Source organism: Corella eumyota, chromosome 5, assembly GCF_963082875.1.
Source record: "Corella eumyota chromosome 5, kaCorEumy4.1, whole genome shotgun sequence".
Classification (NCBI taxonomy): domain Eukaryota; kingdom Metazoa; phylum Chordata; class Ascidiacea; order Phlebobranchia; family Corellidae; genus Corella; species Corella eumyota.
The window spans coordinates 4493133-4515474 of NC_137494.1; the positions used below are offsets into that span (position 1 = coordinate 4493133).

The window sequence follows — 22342 nt, forward strand, 5'->3', positions numbered from 1 at the left end:
AAGTAATAAATGTCTTATATGATATAGCTAAATTTTGCTTTTTATGCAAAGTTTGTTTTCCGCAAAAAAATGATAAAAGAAAACGATAAATCGCTTAAAAATGACAAAAATAGGATATTTTTTTATGTCTGCCAAAAGGGGACCAGAAGCTTCGGCCAGAAGGTTCGGCCTGAAAAAAACGCGGGGGGGTCGGTGACGAAATTGCCGCGTAAAATGTCAGTTTAAGACCATATTTTACAGATATTCAAAATAAAATTTGACAAAAAGTATAATAAATAAAAAAAAATTTAAAAGTTGTTAAGAAAAATGTATACGTTAGTTTTTAGAATATTTATTTTTTTTTTAAATTTTTGTTCCAAAAATGTATTTTTAAAACGGATTAAAGACGGGCGCTTTTGGCCTGCACTATTTTTCATTTAACTGCGGGAAGTCCATGGCGTAAAACCCGCGTTTGAAATCAACGTAAGACCGTATTTTATCAAATTTCAAAATAAAATTTGACAAAAAGTGTATAATATACAAAAATTTTAATTGGTTGTTACGATAAATACATATGTTAGTTTTTAGAAGATTTATTTTTTTAAAGATTTTTTCCCCAAAAACGTATTTTTAAAATGGATTAAAGACGGCCGCTTTTGGCTTGCAAAATTTACTTTCGGTCTGCGTAATTTTTATCTATCTGCGGGAATCCACAACATAATCCCCGCGTTTGATGTCAACGTAAGACCGTATTTTATCGAAATTTAAATTAAAATTTGACAATAGGATAATATATGAAAAAATTTTAATTGGTTGTTACGTTAATGACATATGTCGTGCTGCGAAATTTTAATTTCACTGATATACCATATTTTACAGATATTTAAAATATAATTTTGCAATAAGTACAATCTATAAAGAAATTTTGGGTGGTTTTGACACTTAAGATTTATCTTAGTTTAACTGATACTTAAATGATTTTTATATCAAAAACTAAATTTAGGACGGAGAAGATTTTGCCTTAAGTTATTAGTTTTCAACATGTAAAAATTGTTTTCAATAAATCAAATTTTGGTATTTGTAAATAAGATTTTGTTTTTTTTTAATTACTTTTAAGTTTTAGGTTTTTTTAAAACAAAGTTGTTTTTTTGTAAATTTTTTGTTAAGTAATTGAATTTTTAAATTAAATTTTGGTTTATTTAAAACAAATTTAGGATTTTTTGTTTGTTTTTAGTTTCAATGGTTTAGAAGTTTACGGTTTGCTATTTGGCACCAAACTTAAAAAGTAAAGCTGGTTTAAGCTAAATTTTTAGTCTATTTTTAAATTATAAACTAAGTTCAAAAACTAGTGGTTATCAATAAATTAAAGTTTATAGCTGGTGTTAATTAATAAATTAAAGATTGAATCCGGGGGTAAATAATAAATTGTATTTTAAATTTGGGGCTGTTTATTGAAAAAAATTGGGATTTGATAACATTTTTTATGTTGTTGGGGCTAAATAATAAACAAAAGTTTTAAACTGGGGGTAATTAATAAACAATAGTTTGAGTTTATCTTTTAAATAATTGTTTTAAAGCAATTCCTTTTTTTTTCTAAAAGTTTATTCTTATGTGTTTGTTAAGGTTTTTTTATTTAAAATTTTTTTTTAAATTTTCAATTAAAATTTTTTTATATACTATACTTTTTGTCAAATTTTATTTTCAGTTTCGATAAAATACGTCTTTACGTTGACATCAAACGCGGGCTTTACGCCGTGGACTTCCCGCAGTTAGATGAAAAATTGTGCAGGCCATAAGCGCCCGTCTTTAATCCCGTTTTAAAAATACATTTTTGAAACAAAAATTTAAAAAAAATAAATATTCTAAAAACTAACATATACATTTTTTAAAATATGGTCTTAAACTGACATTTTACGCGGCAATTTCGTCACCGACCCACCGCGTTTTTTGAACTTACGACGATAACGTCGTGGGTCACGTGACTCGCGAGTGTGGGGATTTTCCCTATTTAGAATTTTTCAACTTCAAACCCTGTTATCTCGAAAACTACTTGATCAATTTTAAAAATAGTGGTTTTATCGTGCAAGTTAAAAAAGTTACCCTGCAGCCGCACAATTCATTTAAGTAGCGAGATTAACAGTTTTTTTTATTTGTTGAATATCCAGGGACGCGGTATTTGAGGAAAAAGAAAATAAAGAACCGCCTCGATTAACTTAAAACAGCACGGAAGCGATAGGGAAGTAAAAGATGTATATTACACTATTAAGACCCTTAAAACTTCACTGTTAAAAACATGTGCAGGTGTTATATTAAATATTTTTTTAAATTAAGTGAGATAGATGTTATTCAGTCTGATACATTTAAATAGTGGGCACGTGAAATAAGTAATAACTTATATTTGCAAAAATTATTCAGTATAGAAATTTATAGTATAATAATTAATTTTTATTTAACTATTGTTTGAAATAACGACATTATTTTGAAAATACAACCAATCAACAACTTACATTGCTTTCTTCACTCTAAAGACAACAATTTTTGCACATTGTTAAAAAGAATTATTAATTAATTCCTTATATAAAAACTCTTCATATACAAATTTTTTTTTTTTTAATTAAAATGTAAACTTCTTGCTGTTTTAACAAAAGTATTCTTTGTGCCGAGGTATCTGCTGGCTGAAAGGACTGGCTATCTTTCTACATCAGGTCTCACTAGTAGTTACCACACAGTGACTATTTACCACACAGGACGTGTTGACTGTTTGTTGACTGTTTTTTTGAGGATATCGTCATTTGGTTAAAAAAACAAATACCGACAATAACAGTAGGACACTTCTTTAACTCCAGCCTTAATCCTCTTTGAAAAATGCCGTTAGTTCTTCTTAATACAAAAAAAGATTAAAAAATTTCCTTATTTTTTTTTGTGTTAAATGTATAATTAGTAAATGTATAAATAGTGTGATAATTAGTAGGAACCTTCTACATCACATATTGACAAATTTGTGATGTAGAATGTAGAAATTTTAACAAATTTTGTTAATTTAACCTTTTTTAATAATTGTGTTTAAATTTCAGAAGGTTTTTACCATAAATTCCAAAGGTTAAATTTAGCTATACTTCATTTTCCGGTTCCTTTATTTTCCGTTTCCTTTATTTTCCGTTCCTTCATTTTCCGGTTCCTTCATTTTCCGTTCCTTTATTTTCCGGTTTCTTCATTTTCCGTTCCTTCATTTTCCGGTTCCTTCATTTTCCGTTCCTTCAATTTCCATTACCTCATTTTCAGTCGACCCAATATTTATACCATTTTCTTATCTTCTCTTTAGTTTATAGTACAAAGTTTTACTTATGAAACTTGTTATATATTGATTGTAAATCTTCCACGTGCAGACATTAAATTCCTTTATTTTAATTTGCAGTTATCCAGATATTATAATCAGATAATTATTTGTTACCAAACCTTTAATGAAGTGTTTCTAAGTTTTAGGAATTAAGCTTTACTTTTAACAAGATTCGTTACAAAAATTTACCTTTTTAAAAAATGCTAATATGTTTTTGTGGTTTAAAACCGGTTTTGTTGCAGTTTTACTGATTTTACTCAACATTTCAGGTAGGTTTTGGCTTTGATTTATTGGTAAGAATAAAGACAGTCTGACAGTCCACAGCCTTAAAATATTTGCAAACCATTAATCAGTCTTTAAATGTCTCTGTCATTTTTTGTTTATTGTGTGGACTTTAGTTTTTTAACTTTGTTAGCAATTTTTTCAATTACCAAAAATATTTGCTTTTTGTTACTTAACTTATAAAGGATAGTTAGTTGTTAGTTTAGGTAACCAGACACTTCGGCCCCCGGACACTTCGGCCAAGACACTTCGGCCAAAATTTTTTTTTCAAAATAGCGGGGATTTTGCATTTTAATTACCGCGAGAAATTTTATTTTCGCGTAGTTTTATACAGTTTTTTAGACAGTATTTGAAACAAAATAAGCAGTAAATTAATATTTTTTTTTTAATAATAATGTGCAAGAACATGTTATCTTTCTTTTGGCGTGTCAATTTTTTAATTTTACAAACTAAAACCTATAAAAAACTAATTTTGAAAGAGCGCACTTTTAGGTGACGGAGGACAATCCATAATGATATCTCGTATTTTGCCAAATAGTGCCGCCTTTCCAAACAATATTTGAAGAAAATAGAGCGTTAATTTTTCATTTTTTACACTAAGGATTATGCATAAATATGTTATCTTTCTTTTCCCGTGTCAATTTTTTAATTTTACAAACTAAAACCTATAAAAAACTAATTTTGAAAGCGCGCGCTTTTAGGTGACACAAGACGATGCATTATGATATCACGTATTTTGCGAAATGGGGGCCGTCTTTCCAAACGATATTTGAAGAAAATAGATCATTAATTAATCATTTTTTATACTGAGGAATGTGCATAAATATGTTATTAGTTATTGTCCGTGATAATGTATATAAATTTATAAACTAAAACACAAAGAATGAAACGTTTAAAGAGTTGCCAGAAGATTTGTCCTGCAAAAAAACGGCGGGGAGTCGACGATGAAATTCCCGTGTATATAGTCAGCGCAAGACCATATTTTACTGATATTCAAAATAAAATTTTGCATAAAGTACAGTATATATAAAAGTTTTTATTAGTTGTTACCTTAATAACATATGTTAGTTTTTTAAATATTATTTTTTTTTAATTTTTGTTTTTTTTACCAAATTTTATTTAAAATATCGGTAAAATATGTTCTTGCGTTAAAGGTATGCGCGGGCTTAACGCTGCAGGCTTCTCGCTGTTTAATGAAAAATTTCGCAGGCCGAAAGCGATTAGTCGTAAAATTTTGAAGGCCAAAAGCACCCGTCTTTAATTCGTTTTAAAAAAAGGTTTTTGAAACAAAAATTAAAAAAAAAAATAATATTCTAAAAACTAACATATGTCATTAAGGTAACAACTAATAAAAACTTTTATATATACTGTACTTTATGCAAAATTTTATTTTGAATATCGGTAAAATATGGTCTTGCGCTGAATATATACACGGGAATTTTATCGCCGACTCCCCGCCGTTTTTTTTCGGGACAAATCTTCTGGCAACTCTATAAACATTTTATTCTTTGTGTTTTAGTATATAAATTTATATACATTAACACGAGCAATAACTAATAACATATTTATGCACATTCCTCAGTGTAAAAAATGATTAATTCATGATCTATTTTCTTCAAAGATCGTTTAGAAAGACGGCCCCCATTTCGCAAAATACGTGATATCATAATGCATCGTCTTGTGTCACTTAAAAGCGCGCGCTTTCAAAATTAGTTTTTTATAGGTTTTAGTTTGTAAAATTAAAAAATTGACACGGGAAAAGAAAGATAACATATTTATGCATAATACTCAATGGAAAAAATAAAAAATTAACGCTCTATTTTCTTCAAATATTGTTTGGAAAGGCGGCACTATTTGGCAAAATACGAGATAACATTATGCATTGTCCTCCGTCACCTAAAAGCGCGCGCTTTCAAAATTAGTTTTTTATAGGTTTTAGTTTGTAAAATTAAAAAATTGACACGCCAAAAGAAAGATAACATGTTCTTGCACATTATTATGTTTTTTATTTTTTTTAACTTGAAAAGTTTTTATTTTTATTAACATAAATTATTTTTTATGTCAAAATTCCGTTGTGTGGTTTACTATTTTTAAATGGTAAATATACTTAACAATTACACTAACTGCATCAATTTCTAATATCTTTTTTGCTGTAGGTGCCTCTTTTTTAATTAAAAATTCTGATGTTAAAACATACAACATTAAAATTAAAAATTTATTTTAAATTTTTTTTTTCATTTTTTTTTTCTGTATGCATCGCGAAATTTAATAACTGTGATATATTCAAAGTTCAAACTTGTTATTCATCGGTGTTATATGTAATAAAGTTAACACGCAACAAACATGTAAGGTTTTTTTGCAAGGCAATTATAGGAATTGTGCAGAATATATTAATCTTAAAAAATTACAATATTTTTAAAGCTTAATTTTGCATTGGTATAAAGTTTAAATAAATTACGCATATATCATTTATTGTGTAAGGGGCATTATGTTCTTGCTTTTGTATAATAGATTTCACTTCTTTGTGTACCAAGCTATTGTCTTGAAATTTTATTTCCGTGTATTTCAACGTCTGCTATTAATATGATTCGCTATCAATTTACACAAAAATATCACGTGAGTTTTCATACAAAACCAAACAGCAAAGCAAAGTCACAACACCAGCAAAAAAAAAGACGAACCATCGCGAAAATATAATTCCCGTTTTATTTTCTGCTTTGTAAACAACATACCAAAAGTCAACACCATTTAAATAAATCTTGTTGTTGGCTTATAAACTTAGCAACTTAGTCTTTGTTATAGACCAAGTCTTTGTTGGTTGCTAAGTTGGCTTATAAACTTAGCAACCACATTTTAAAAGGCATTTGGTCTTTGTTATACGAAGGCAGATAACATACACAAAAATATTTTTTGAACAGTAAATTAAATTCAAAATCGAAATTGTATTGTTTAACTTCTAACGGCTTACGTGATTTGTTCAATTAAAAAAAGGGATGGGGAATATAAATTTACAATCTCGTATAGTTGTAAGTTTTTACAGTTGATCGCAACTATAACGCTCCTAAATAGAACAAGTAACCTAATGCGAAGTTTATTATTTTAAAGAAACCACTAGTCCATTGTTTTAAAGCCAGACAAAGCAAACTTGTGTCTGGGCAAAGTCTGTTCACTTGATCACAACGTTTAAACGAAAGTGATTAACGTAGAAACAAAAATAAGAATTGTATATATATAACGGTTGTTTTTGCATGGTTAACAAAAATTGTATAGTCGACAAAATACCTTCGTAGTTAAAATAACAATCATTCAATATTTATAAGACGTGGGGGTTACCTATCTGCTTAACGAATATGCAATATTTATTTTATTAATAGTGTTTTTATTAATGGTTATATATTTTAAAAGCTTTGCTTGTTTATAAATTGACTAATTAAGTGTGGGATCATATTTTATAAGCGTCATATCCTTGCAGTAAGATTGATATCCTGTTTGGTTACCACAAGCTGCTAAATGCTTATATATGTTGTGTAGAAAAATATTCTTAGTGATGCAACCAATTGTATATAAATATTCAACTGAAAATAACAAATCATTGACAGGGCCACAAACGAAATATTTGGAAAAGCCCCCGTGTTTTTGTATATATTTAAATTCTTTTTTCACGTGTAAACTCTGTTTTTATTAGAGCCTTTATTATTTTTTGGCTTTACGTTAATTGCAAACGTTGTTATTCTTTAAACTAATGCCATTTTATAAACAAAGGTTTACACACAAAACTAATTTAGCGCGTATTTGGAAAATTTCCTTTTAAGTAATTGCTACAGTTTTAACCTTCTGATACGTTATTAAGTTTAAAATAGTTTCAAAAATTGCATTACATGTATATAAAAAAACGAGTTTTTACTTGTTTTGCGTCTTACATTGCGGTAACATATTTTTCATATTCAAAACCTATTAATCAAATAGTAAAACACAAAGGCAACATTTGTCACGACGACCCGGTCTTAAGTCGACAGTCATGATTGCTAATAGATACCCAATTATAAAGTTTGGCAAAATGTCGTACCGATTATAGCGCCTCATTTCAATGCATGAAAGCAGCAGGGATTAAAACCTGGACCTACAGAACTTAATTTTTATGGTCACTACTAATATTGGTACTAAATATTAATAAAGTTAGGTTGCTTAGCACCGAATTGCAAGATTAATACATCAACAGCAAATCGCTCTTCCAACTCTTTTCCAACTGACAAGGAGAAAACTAAGTTTTTTTTTATTTTGGTTTTTCGCACTTTGAAGGTATTAATGTTTACGTAAAGATTTTAAGTATGTTATGCCATGGTTACCAAACCCAAAAATAATAGTGAAAGATCAACAAATCAGAAAGTAAACGGCAGCACAAATCAAAAGTTATATCTTAAACAAAAAAAAACAGGTTTTGAATAAGGTTCTTTTACTTTACAGTAAAAAATACAGTAAAAAAAGTTTACTTTTATAGATATGAATCAATTCTTTAAAACAAAATGTTACCTGAAAACGCTCCTGTAGCGAATCTAATTAAAAAAACTGTTCTTTAGTGGTTAGTTGATACAAGAATATAACATTCTGGCTAATTCTTACGGAAATAAACTTTGAATTTAAGTAATGTCTAAATCCATGTTTATTGAGTGGCGTCCGTTGACCAGAACGAAATTGCCTAACTGTTTTTAAAACGAACATTCGTACTTAATAAAAAGAGGAAATGAATCGTTGAAAAAATGATTCAATACCAGAAAAACGAGGTTAGAGTTCCCATGTGAAAAGAGATGTTAAATAACCCGCAAATTGGATAAACAAGTTATAGTTAAAAGCATTGGAACTTATTATTTAAACAGGGAGAAAAAAATACGTCAAAGCTTGACAGCAACTAAATAACAATTCCATTTCAAATCAACATCAAAAACTGTTTGTTTATAAAATTAAAAGTTAGCTTTTGCGGATTTATCCAAAATAAGCTACACTCCCCCCAACATATTTAAATTTGTTATTTTTTCACAAATAACAACTGGTGAATCGTAAAAAACAAACCAATTCACTTAAAATTTAACCTTATCTAGAATTAAACATTACCTATACTCTCACTTCAAAAAAAAAACTTCATATTTCTCTTTTCTTATTCTTAACAATAAATTAAACTTTAACAATACTGAGAGTGGTAAAAGTTGGAAAGTTGTTTTTTATGATTGCACAAATTTTTAGTTGGGAGTCAAGCTTCAATCAGCCAACGTGGGAAGCTTCGGTACATTTTATCCTTTATAATAAATAAACAATGTTATTACTGTAAATTGTTGAAATATGTTAAATATAAATATAGACCCTAAATAAAGTTAATTTTTACCTTCTCTGAAAATCTGAAGCCAACAGCATGTGTTTTTTTTCACCGAATGTTTTTCTTGGCAGAAATTTCACATTAGCCAAAAAATTTACTTAACTAAGAAATTATTACAACGTTAGATTGTACAGGTAAACTAACAAAATTGATTTTTAAACACCTAAATGTTTTTAATTGATATAAGTTTTAGTCTATTCATCAGCAATTTTAATTAGTATTGGGCATCCAGGAATCTTGGAAGGTAATATGCTGTTAACTGATTTATTTAGTCCAGCTAAAAAATAAATGCACTTTAATAAAAAAATTTAAAACTATTTATAATTTAGAAAAAGTCGAATATAAATATAAATTGCTAAATTTTACCTGAACTATAAATGTTCAAACACCTAAAAAAAATTAAAAACATAGTTTATTTGTAATTTAAATTGGGGCAAATAAAGTTGAAAAAATAGGATATAATTTCTTACCTTTTAAACTGTATAAAATACTAAACAATAACACCTTAAAAAAGCCTCGTAATGCCTGATGATTTAGCCACTGTAGCTAAATTGCGTGATAAAAAAAGCACACTGCTCCCGAGTATATTGTTGGTTGTACTGATGTTACCAAACTAAAAAGAATGCAAATTTAAAAAAATATTTTTGTATCCTAATCAATGGTTATTAGTTGGTTGATAAGCTATTAGTTGGTTGATAAACCTACATTTGCCTACTGTTTAACTCCCTTTGAAAAATTGTATAAAACGTATATCCAAAAATTTAAAAAAGGTCAATCAGATTAATCTTAAAATACTATAATAAAAAATCAAAAAAAAAGAATCACTAATTAAAAAAAGTTTTAAATGTTTTTGACCAGAAAGTAAATAATGGCTGTTTGGAACTAAATATGTTTTTTAATTTAAACTTGAGGTGCGATTAAAACAGTTTAATTTATAAAGCAAAATTTACTTCATATTAGTAAAGTTATTAGCATAAGTCCATTAGACAAACTAAGTATTTTAATCATTTAGTTTTTTTATAATTTTGCATAAAATGTATTTGAACATTTATTAATAATTGTATATGAGATATTAATATACCCAAAGTCTACCTTAAAACGGTATAATTGCTATATAGATCGAAAAAATTTAAATTGCCCTATTTAGGATGTATTAATTTCGTTAATACCTCAATACAGAAGCCATTCAATTTCTTACTATTTAGATGAAATTATGTAACTTCAACATTTTATTGAAATTTATAAAGTTATTTATGTCTAGTTTGAGTTTAATTTTAAGCCATTGCCACAATTTTTTTAATTTTAATATTGTTTCTTACAAAATTTAAAGACCCTTAACAATTAAATTCATTACATCATAATAATTTAAAAAAATAATGTGTCCTTCTATATAAAATTCTTTTATATATTAACCAAATGTAATAAAAAAAACTACAAAAAAGTTTAAATTTAAATTTGACATATTTGAATGGCGTGCTGGTAGAGAAAAAAAAATAAAAAAAAGTTTGTGCATATAAAAAAACTAATTTTAAACAAAAAATAATAAGTGCTAAATTTTTTTTTTAATTTGTTAAATTTGTTAACATTTTAACTTGGTATTAATTTATCTCAAAAAGGAAAAATAATACTTATACACTAATATGCACACATGCATAAAAAGATAGATCTCATTCTTAGTCATTATATTGATTAAAATAGTATCTTTAGTTTTTATATATTTATATTTTTTACTAATTATTTCCGGGTGGGTTTTCAATAAAATCATATGATCATATTTTACTCAGAAGCATTGAAATCACCAGACAATAAAGTTACATTTCGATGATAACTTGCTTCTGTATCAGATCATAGGTTGAATTCTGCGAAAACAATCTTTGTTGAATTTGCAATGAAAAAATTAAAAGAAACTGTATACAAGGTAAATTTATTAAGATATTTAAAAAAATTTTTAGTAATTCGTTTTTAATGTTTTAAAAAACAAAGTATTAGAAATTTTAAATTTAAATGTAGAAATCTCTTAGACAGTTAAGTAACAAAATTAATAAAAAAATATTTTAAGTTTTTAAAAGACAATATTTCTGCCTATTTTAAAAATGTTTTTAATATAATTATTAGGGAAGACATATTAAATAAAATGCAATTAAAATAAAAGTTTCTTTAGTCTAAATTAATTATATACAATTTTATATTATGCATAAAAATTCAATCATATTTAAAAGATTTAATTGCTAACTTTAGTTACTCAAAAATATTATTAATAAGTTATATGTACTTAAATTAACACAATTGTGTTGTAACAAATTTCTGTAACTATACGATCCTGGTTTATAAGTTTTTTTAGGAAAGATATTACAATGTTAAAGCATTACACCAAGTTGGTGTTAGTTAAAATTTAAAAGCAAGTAGAATAAGCCCAACATGTTTTTAGTTATTTAGACAACTATAGGAAAAGTTATAAAAAGGTACCAGCAAGCAACATAATTTTAATAAGGCCTTAAAAGCAGGTTTTTGTGTTAAAAAAGACAGGATACCAAACATATAATAAACTGGATAAAATTTTTTCCTTTATTTTAAATTTTGTATATACCTGTTCAACATTTTGATGGTTTGTAATATGTTTACATTTTTGGTCAAATGATTCTACTTGTCATTGTCAATAAATAAATAGCAATTTTTTGGCACTGTAATTGGTACACTATAAAACAAAATTAAGTTTGTGCATTAAAAATATTTGTGCATTAAAAATATAAAAGCCATTTAACAAAAGTTTTAATTGTTTAGCCTATATGAAGTTTTTCAACTTTTCAGACTAAAATTAAAAAACCGATATTAGTAAAACTTTACACTAAGATTACAAGTAGAAATACCACCTATTGGCCTAGTTAATAAGTAATTATATTATATTGTTCAGTTATTTAAAGTTGTTAAAAACAAAATATTGAATTAAAGGTGTTTGTTACCATCAGACAAGTTTTTTTCCATCAAGTTTACAAATTTTTCTTTTAAATCCTAGAAGTTCATGGAAACCACGTTTTTTGATCAATGAGGTTAACCTTACATAGAAATCAATAAAATACAAATTTAAAAACAAATTTTATGATTATTAAAACAAAAAAATTCATATTGGCCAAACTAACATTTTTATTCTGGTTTAAAAAATATATTAATTTTGAACTTAACCGATTTTTAATTAAAAAAACCTTTAAGACGACAGGTCTAACGTTGCGTGGCGCTACATTACGATACGTAATCTTGCAAGTTCTTGATTTCTAATTAAATCATAAAAGTATCTAATAATAGCTTACCGCTTACAAAATCTTGCGTAAATTTTGCATAATTTCGTGTGCGTGAACCCCTCTGTTAATTTTAAATGGTTACGCAACATGTAGAGTTGGAAGAGGTAAAATACACGTCACTTTAAAGAAACAATATGTCCATTAAAAACGAATTATACGTCTCGATATAAATTTTTGTTTCGTCTTTATACAATTTTTTTTAGCTTTGTAGCTTATTTTAAATCCACATTAGCTTACTCTAATTTTAAATAGGCTTTATGAAATCTTAATATTGAATTTTTAGGAAGTTGTTATTAATTTGCTGAAAAGCTTAAATCTACTTTTATCCTTATTTTAATAAGTAGTATGATTGTTTTTACCTATAATTTGGTTATCAAATTTTGGTTTATATTTAACAACTATTTTCGCATAGGAACTTTAAACTAGTTTTTCTGGTATTGACCCTTTTTTTTAACTTTTTATTTACGGTTTATACATGGTGCAAATGTTTGTTTTATAGACAAGATAAGCAATTTCATTATACTGAACGGACGTCACCCAATAAACATGAATTAAGATGTTCCTTAAATTCAGAGTTCAACAATTCAGCCGCATTATTTCCACACTATTAATCCTTGAGCCCGATCACCATTTAGGTAACTAAAAATACGTATGTTGGTTGACGCTAGATTAAAATACGCTTTACTAATTCAAAGTTTACTAATTCTAGCAAAAGCCTTACATTGTATTTGCAAAATGTAGAACAACTACAGGACCAATGTTAGGTAGTGTATATAGTTAAACTACTATCGAAAAATTTCTATAAATTAAAATTTACGTAAGATTACATTGATTTTATTCTGCATAGGATAAAACAATTTACAAAATAACACAGTATTTGGAAAATAGGTTTTAAAAAATGCACATTTTATAATGATTAACAGTGGTTAGTTTGTTACGTTAATATTGCGATTTTGATTGCACATTATAAATTTATATTTAAAAATAACAGTGTGGGGTTATCTTTTTTAAAGATTCATTTACAGTGTTTTGGATAAACTTAGAAAATAAGTAATACAAAAATACAAAATGTGAAGATTTTAAAAGTGCTAACCAGTGGAAATAAAAATCAAAACAAAAATTTACATTAAAAAGTGAATACATATTAATAGGCATAAAAATGACATTTTTGTGTAAATATAATTCTCATAGATCTTAACTGTCACTGGAATATAAGTTAATACAATATGGAATACAACACATTTTTAAAACAACAAAAAAAATTTAAAAAGGCATTATTTAAAAAAAGTTTATAATGAAACATAATTTTAAGCGAATTTTTTGAATTTTAATTTAAAAAATGTTAATCAAGTCATGAACTACAAATGATATTAAAATTACCATATTTGGTCAAAAAATTCAAATAAGTGCTACAAATGAACAAATAGAATGGTGGGGACTACAAGATTTTTAGTTCTATGTATAAAAAAATAAATGCAACAATATTTTAATTTCTTTACAGACAGTAGGTTTTTTTTTATATATATAATATTTAAAAAAAATTCCAATTTTTACTAAATAATTTTAAGAATGCTGTGAAAACGTGTTTTTTAGACAAAAATTGCTTTTATAAAGTCTTAAAACATTTGAAATATCTTAATAAACACTTAAAATAAGACTGTTTAATAATAACATATATATTATCAGCGATTAAACATTTTCTTACAGTAAATATATATAAAGAGTCATTTTTAAGCATTGCTTCTTGGATTAATAAGTGGAACTAGAAGGCCGAAACAGTATATTCTTTATTTGTGTTGTCACTAGGGTAGTTTTTAAGCCCAATCTTAGGATAAAAAAAACTTTAGTTAATATATTACATTTGAAATTCATAAAACTTTATACAAAATTTAAAACAAAAATGCTATTAGGTGTAAGTAGATAGCATCACAGACTTTAATTATCTATGAATTGTTAGTTTATGAGAAGAAACATGCTATAAGTTTAACTAAATTACATGCTTGTGTAAGTTATCACAAGTGGCAAACGAAAAATTAATTTTTATGTGAAATAATTTATTCAAATGCAAAATTTTTGAATAAAAGTTAGTTGAATGTTTAAACAAAAGAAAGTAAATATAATTTTTAAAAATTATGTGACAAGGCAAACCTACTACTTTTATTAATCTTGTTTGCTTTAGTAGTCCTGTGTAATAATGTTAAATATTTAATTGTTGTTTTACCCAACTATATTTAAATAACATTTTCTACCCAAATTTAAGAAATAAAATCAAGTTTTTTTTTCTTTTAACTTACATGAGAATCATTGCCATGTAGATCGTCACCATCTCCTTAAAAATAGATAAGGTTATTACTTTGTATTTTACTTCCTTGTTTGAGTTGACATAAGATTGTATATCAGGAAACTGTTGGCTTATTTTAAAACTTTATTGTTTGCATTGAAGCATGGATTTGGTGCATAAAATAACAATTGGCATTGCGTGGTTTGTGGGATGAATGCATTGTGTTTAAACTACCAATATTTTTTTAATTTGATTTTTTAATGACTAAGCCTTCCTTTTATCTTTGTTGCGTTGTTGTAAATTAAAATCTTAACAAAATATGATTTTCGGTCTACATATAAGTATAAAAATTGCATCAATGGTGAACTATCTTTTTATATATTTACCTGGTGGCTTTGGTTTTTTGTTTGACTTGTTAACCTCTGCATAGGCTTCATCGGGTGCTAATTTACATATTAAATGATTAATCATTGAAAAGGATTTTTTTGATGTAGATAAATGAATTCTTTACATATTATTGCATGGCTAATTCACTTAAGCTATATATAATATAAAGTGTATAAATTCAAATAAAGGCAGATGCATCATATTTGGAAAATTTTAACAAATTAATTCTATAAAAATTAAAAAATTAAATTTAAAAGTTTTAAAATTATATAAACCTTCTTTAAATACACATTTACAGAAATTTAAATACCAGGTGCTGTATTTTTCTTTCCTTTTTTCTTTTTGCTAAAGTTGACCTCAGCATAAGCCTCATTTACTCCTGCAGAAGTGGAGGGAGCATAAAGAGGATTTACCTTCTCCTCTTTCTCATTTTTGCCTAGAATATAAATAAAAATTTTGCAAAAAAATTATAAAAATTATTATTTTTTCACATACACATAAATACTACTACTACTAATCCATTGATATTTTACCAACACAATGTTTTTATGCAATATCTTATTATGATGCCTTTTTCTTGATGACCAACCTTTTTTCTTCTTAGGCTTCTTGACTTCAGCATAAGCATCCTCAATAAAGTCAGGATCACCGGGTTGGTAAAGTGGGTTTACCTTTTCCTCCTTTTCCCCTTTACCAATAAATAGGACAATTAGAAGGCTTTAAAAACATTTTTGATCAAAAATAAATTGAAAGATGATTACTAAAGTTCACCCTTTTTCTTTTTGGGTTTATCAACAACAGCATAGGCTTCTTCTATTTCATTTCCACTACCAGAGGGTCCATACAATGGATTAATTCGCTCTTCTTTTTCACTGTTGTCTACAGAAAAAGTTTGAATTATAAAAAATCATTTTTTTAAATGAAACATGTTTTTACCTTTCTTTTTCTTTTTTCCTTTTGATTTGTCCACAACAGCATAAGCTTCCTCTGCTCCAATTCGCGAGGTATCATATAAAGGGTTGTCCCTTTCCACCTTTTCATCTTTAACTGAAATATTAAAAATCATAAATAAACTCTAAAATCTAAATTTAATTTTTCAATTTTTTAAAATAAATATTTAAATTAGTAACTGCAACAAAAACCATAAGAAAAAGTGGAGTTTTACAATTTATCTAATTAAGATCTATTGAAAGCAATTTTTGTTCTAGACTATTTTTGATCACCTTTCTTTATCTTTTTAGGTTTATTGACAGCAGCATAGACGTCTGCACCATTTCCACCTGAAGAGGTATACAATGGGTTATCTTTTTCTTTTACATTTATAAAACTTTCTGTCAATAATGTTTTTTAGCCTACTAATTTGTAAAAAGCAATTGTGTTTTCACATTGCTAAAGTTTACATCTGGTTTCTGTAACCTCGGACACAAAATTTTTACTTCTTTCATCAGCCAAAGGGAAATGTGTCAATAAATGAACAGAAAAAAAGGTATTTCTACAAAACTTTTAACTAAATTTTCACATAACAATATAATTACAACTATAATTTATAGTATCCTGAACTGGCAAAGGCAACTTAAGTCTTGGTCAGAATAACTGATGTTACTCTATGTTTATGTGGTAAAGTTTCCCACATCAAGAATAAATAGGTATAAAAAAGTGAACATACCACTATGCATATTTTAAATGGGGGTGATGGTGTTAATACTTTCTGTTGTAAAAATATATTAAAATCTAAAAGAATGTGTATTTTGAGATTACTTTTAAAATTTTGTAAAAAAACTCTAAAAACTTGCCATTTTTCTTCATGTTATTATTTCTTCTTCGGCACCAAAGAAATAACAAAACTCCAACCAACAATAAAACAACAACAACAACCACAATAATAATAATAATTGTTGTGTCTAAGCCATTTAAACTACCAGGACCATTGGGGTCAATTGGTTTCGAGTCAACAACATTTACATCAAATTCAACCAAAAGTGGTTGAGTAGGAAATGTAGAGGATTGAATAGTTAATGTATAACTACCATTGTCAACCTGTGATACCTAATTTAAAAATGGTTAGTTTAATTTTATTTTAAAACTTGTATAAAACAGATCCTTTTTTATTATGTTAGTAAACAGTAAAAAAATGCAACTGGTTTATAAATGACATATACATTTTAAAACCAATATTTTCAAATGTATTAAGTGACTTATTCACCTTGGATCGCATGAATGTAAAGGTCTGTGAGTCTTTGATATTGGTAAGTGGGTTCACATTATCATTTGTCCTATTACTTCCTGGTATTAAAAATAAATAGTTATATTACATTTTAAGTCTACATTTCTAGATTTTATGATAATTAACAACTAACCTATACATGTCAAAAATTATCTTAAACTTTTTTTTAATTTTAATAATAACAAACCATTTGAAGCAAGATTAAAAATAGTAGAAAGTGGATTGGAAATAAATTGAAGTGTGCAAGTTCCAGTTTGATTAACAACCCAAGGTAATGAACATTCAACTTCTGGAGAGAAAGATGTTAGTCTGGGTGAATCTATTTTATAAAAAGGTTGATACATTTAAAATTTACTAATTTACGAAAAAATAAATAAAATCCAGTAAAAAAAGTAGTAAAAAAACAAGTTTTTTTCCACCCTAGTACACTATAATGAACCACATAGTTTTAAAAAACTATACTTTATTATTAAATGTTTGTAATAAAAAAAAAGACAAAAACTGTATCTACAAATTCATTTTGAATTAAATTGCAATGGCAATAGCCAGCTTATTAAAGTAATCAAGATTACATTTAAAAGGTGTTACGCATAAATATTGTGGGTTAGGATTTCTATTAATTGAAATACCAACAAATTATTATGAAATTTTGATCTGATTAAATATCCACTTTTTAATTTTATTACAAACTCTGTGTTTAAATATTATTGGTTTGTAAACTGTGTAATTGTAGTATGGATATTTTATACAATAGACCCAAAATGGGTTTACTGGCAACCTGTTAAACCAATACAAGAATATAAAGTAAAAGTTAACATACAAATAAATTATATAACAGTTAAACAACCTTACTTTAACATCTTTTTATTAACATAACACATTGTTACGTCATATTTTCTTTAATTTTTTTGACTTTGCTACTAACTAAAATTGTAGATCTAAAAAGATTCCTTTATTATTTTTAATTTTTTTTGACTTAACATGAAATATTATAAAATAAAAATCTGTAAATAATTGAATTTTACCTAAATTTACAAGGTACTTTGTTAAATAATGTTACAGCTCAACGAAAATTAATTTTAAAAATTGTTTATACATAAACTGTAAACATTTAAAACAACAAACAAGCATATCAGAAAACAAATTTATAAGTTGTTATATAATGCTATGCAATACAAGATAAAAAAAAATTATCGGCATTTTAATGTTAGGAATAAATTTGTTCATAAACTACTCACATTGCACATTTAGTGTGAAAATTTTTGATCTTCCAGTTTGATTAAATTCTGGTAGTTGAGTAAATGGAGAATTTGCTTGACAATATACTTGCTTACCATTGTCAGTTGCTGTTAAATTTGCTGTTGTGAAAGTTGAACCCTAAAAATTTATAACAAAAAATATTTGTTAAATGTTTGATTTTAAGAATCCAAAAATGCTGAGAATTTTTTTTTTAATTAAATGGTATAAATTAAAAAATTAAAAGCAAAAGATTTATTATTTGGCAGATAAAATCAATAAAATTAAGAACTTTATTCTGAAAAGTGAACAAAAATTAATAAGTATTTACAGCATTTTGTTGATTTAGAGCATCTCCAATATAAAAAGTAGATGAAGTTGCATTAGGAATAACTTGATCATAATCACAAATTAAATTCAATCCATTTCCTTCAATTACTATTTTAACTCCATTTAATGTGACAGCTGGAGCTGTGATATACATTTGTTTTCTTACCAGATATATTATTTACTAAATTAATTTATTTTTCAGATGAATAATTTCAAAAAACATTTAATCTGCTAGGTAAAATTTTTAATAATATGATTGATTTTAAGATAAAGTATGTATTGTTTATATTTTTAAATGTGTTGTTTAATATCCAAATTAAATATATAAGGGCAATTCTTCGGTAACGGAATTACAATTACTGTGGTTTACAAACTTATAATTATTTTTTTTAATATAATTGAAATCATTTTTTAAGTTAAAATAACCCATATATTGCCATTCTAAATTTTTAAAAGCATAGAAGTCCAATTCGAACATCTATGCTTCTTAAAAATTAAAAAATGTTTGGTAACGGAATACCGCCAATAAATTAGATATAAAAAGTTGGGTAATACTTAATCCCAATTCGTCTGAATTTTATAAAAATCAACTTAAATTAAACATGTGTAAATAATTGTCCTTATTAAAAGCAACAAAAAGATACCAAATTTTTTTAGTTGAGGTTTAAAAAATATTTATTTATTGACAAATTAACTTAAAAAAACCTGGTAACGGAATTACACTTTAAGTAACAGAATGACACTGTCTAATTTTGGCATGTAACTTTAGTCTTAAATTTACTCAATTTCAGATAAAATTAATAAAAAAAGTTTTAGGTACTGTTAAAATAAGAAACAAACCTAACTAAAAATTAAAAAAAAAATCTTGGTAACGGAATTACAAAACTGAAAACTACTAGGTTTTTTTTAAATAAACTCTTAAACAGAACAAAACAAACCAAATTTTAAAATCTCTAACTAACATTTTAACAAAAACTACAAACATAACTGCAAATATAAAATTAACAAACAAACATAACATGTTTAAAACTCTAAATGGCTAAATTCTAAATTAGTAATAAAATTGATGTCGCAGAAACAATTTGTTACACCTAAATAAAACGAATAATTATGCAAAAACAATAAGTTTTGTGGGTAAATTAGTTTAAAATATTGTGTGAATATGCCAAATATGAGTTAAAAATCAACTTGTTAGCTATGAATATTTTTATTTAATTTTATTTAGTAATATATGTACCCATAAAACAAATTTATAAATTTCAGAACTACCTTCTCACAAAATTAAAAAAATGGATATTATATTACAATGCCATTTCATTTTTTTACTAATAAAAATAATTAAATTAATTTAAATCATTTAAACCAGGCAAAATAAGCATTTCTACAAAATTCCTGATGTTGTAATTCCGTTACCCGTAATTCCGTTACTATTATTGTAGATAAAATTGATAAGGAATATTAAAAATAATAAAAGTCGTATTGGATTAAATTTCAAGTTATAAAACTTTTTATGTAATTTCGGTAATGGAATTACCTATATTTTTACAAGTTAAAAACTTAAAAATTGCTGATTTTTAAATTGTAATATAGAATTTGTTGTTAAACTTATGTTAAGCATATGTTTAAACCTCTTATACTAACACATTACAAATCTGTTGTAATCGGTTTTGTAACTTTTATATTAACTTAAAATTATTGCTTAAAATAGCCATAAAAGTGCAAAAAAATTTGTACATTTTTAATTTAAAAAAAAAATCACTTGTAAAAAATAATTTGCCTAAATTTTTTTAAATTTAAACTTTAAATATCAAAACCAAAGAAACGGGTAAGTCAATAAAACAAATAACTTAAGTTAGTTTTTTTTTTAAAACACTTTCCCAATAAGAATTGCCCATAACCATTCAGTAGAAATTAAGTTAATAAGTTCTCAAGAAAAAGGGTGATCCAAAACAAAATTTATATTTTTAATAACCAGTGCAATTAATATATTGTCCAGCATTGTAAATTATTATTATACCTGTCCAGCATTGTAAATTATTCTGTCCACTCCACATTGCATTTGCCAAACAAGTAGTTGTATTAGATGTAAGTTGAATTCCATTTGAATAAAATAATTCTCCATTGTTAGAACAACTAAATGTTCCAACTGAGTTGTAAATTCTAGATGTTGCAATAACTTTAACATTGTATGGAAATGTGGAATCACATTCTAGAACAATAAATTAAGTTTTATTTTATTTGTAAGTATGTCTATGTAAAAAATATATCAATATAAACATGTTAAATAAATGGGTATATGTAAACAACTTCTTGTATAAAGAAAAATATAATAAATTTGTAAAATATAAAAGGTTTGGTTCTTCACTTCATTCTAATACTTTTTTTTATTATTTTATCAATTGCTATGTATGACACAAATTTTATTGATAGTTTTTGTTACCAAAATGACCTAGTAATTGTAAAATAATAAAATATTTTAAAATTCGCTATTAATGATCCCAACTAGACAACATTTTTTGATAGGGTTAGCATAAAAAATCTAAACTGTACCAATCTACAATAACACAAAACAGCCAAAAATATATAAAACTCTCATAAAATAACCAACCTTGAACAATAATTACTGAAACTTGAGTTAAAACAGGATCACTTGTATTAGCACATATTAAAGTAACATTAGTTGAACTGGTAAGAGGTTGTAAAAAAGTGAGGTTGGAATAAATATTTCCATCTTCTATTACACAGGAGATTGAACTGGTGTTGTAGCATTCCATAAAAACAGCATTATAAAACTGTGTTGGGCTTTCAGATTCAATCCAACCCCATGTACAAAGATTTATATTAGCTGATTGTAGTATTGTGGCAGTTACAATTAAACCTGTGTAACCTGTTGCCCAAACATCTCCATTTTGTAAAGACGGAATTGTTGCTAGTTGGGCTTTAACAACTACAAATAATAATTTTAAAGGTCATAAATAAATATTAGCAACTTTTTAACCCAAAAAAAAACGCTCACCAAATAGATCAAATCTCAGAAAAATGATTATTACAAAATTTGAATACATATTTAAAAAAACAACCACCAGACCAGCTACTGAAAATATAGAACCTACATTAGCACCCTTTCCCTTATACTAACAGGGTGTTGTAACCGATGTCTAGCACATGTGTCACAAATTTTTTTTAAAATTTATTATAAATTAAAATAATCGTATATAATAACATTTTACACAAGTAAATTTACTATTTAAATAATTTAAATATTTATTAAAATAGAAACTGCTTGCGTGACGTATTAAAAAAATAACTGCACGATGATTTGTTTAGGCTTAAATCCGTTCACTTTAGTTATTTGTAAAGTTCAATGCATTTTTATTGTATATTGCAGAGTGCAAATTACCATCGTGAAATGTCTCTTTCGTTAAACAGTTTAATTTTAATTTCAGGTTCATATGCACATGCATTGTTATATATTGAAAAAGGGCACTCTTATATTAACGCTGGCTAGTGTGTTGTTATGTCCTTTTTTATTTTTCGGGAATGTAATTCAGTTACAAAAATTGTTTTTCTTTTAATCTTCTTTTAAATTACCACAGATGTCTGGTCACTGATAAGTTTGTAA

The 22342-nt window shown here is 26.1% G+C and overlaps 1 protein-coding gene and 1 long non-coding RNA gene across 8 annotated transcripts; one reads left to right on the forward strand and one right to left on the reverse strand.

Moving 5' to 3' along the window:
* Positions 1–10756: 10756 nt before the first annotated feature.
* LOC145753881 (uncharacterized) lies at positions 10757–18399 on the forward strand. Of its 2 annotated transcripts, XR_014283881.1 has the most exons (6): positions 10757–10884; positions 16172–16218; positions 16282–16416; positions 16764–16990; positions 17122–17176; positions 17351–18399. It is a non-coding gene; the product is annotated as an uncharacterized LOC145753881 (long non-coding RNA). The 2 variants fall into 2 exon arrangements; XR_014283880.1 differs by having other exon boundaries at positions 17122–18399.
* LOC145753840 (uncharacterized) lies at positions 13639–21843 on the reverse strand. Of its 6 annotated transcripts, none has more exons than XM_082570322.1 (17): positions 21737–21843; positions 21329–21667; positions 20738–20929; positions 18722–18861; positions 18393–18531; positions 17342–17473; positions 17134–17213; positions 16724–16976; positions 16154–16210; positions 15867–15977; positions 15702–15809; positions 15520–15618; positions 15241–15366; positions 14930–14986; positions 14557–14591; positions 14415–14446; positions 13639–14087 (listed from the first exon to the last, which is right to left on the reverse strand). In XM_082570322.1, exons 1-16 carry the CDS (start codon positions 21783–21785, stop codon positions 14438–14440), a joined length of 1926 nt encoding a protein of 641 aa, XP_082426448.1. In that variant the 5' UTR covers positions 21786–21843; the 3' UTR covers positions 13639–14087; positions 14415–14437. The 6 variants fall into 6 exon arrangements, 3 of the variants coding, with proteins under 3 accessions (XP_082426448.1, XP_082426449.1, XP_082426447.1); XM_082570323.1 differs by having other exon boundaries at positions 14411–14446; XR_014283861.1 differs by having other exon boundaries at positions 14071–14087; positions 14930–15082.
* Between the last annotated feature and the right edge of the window lie 499 nt (positions 21844–22342).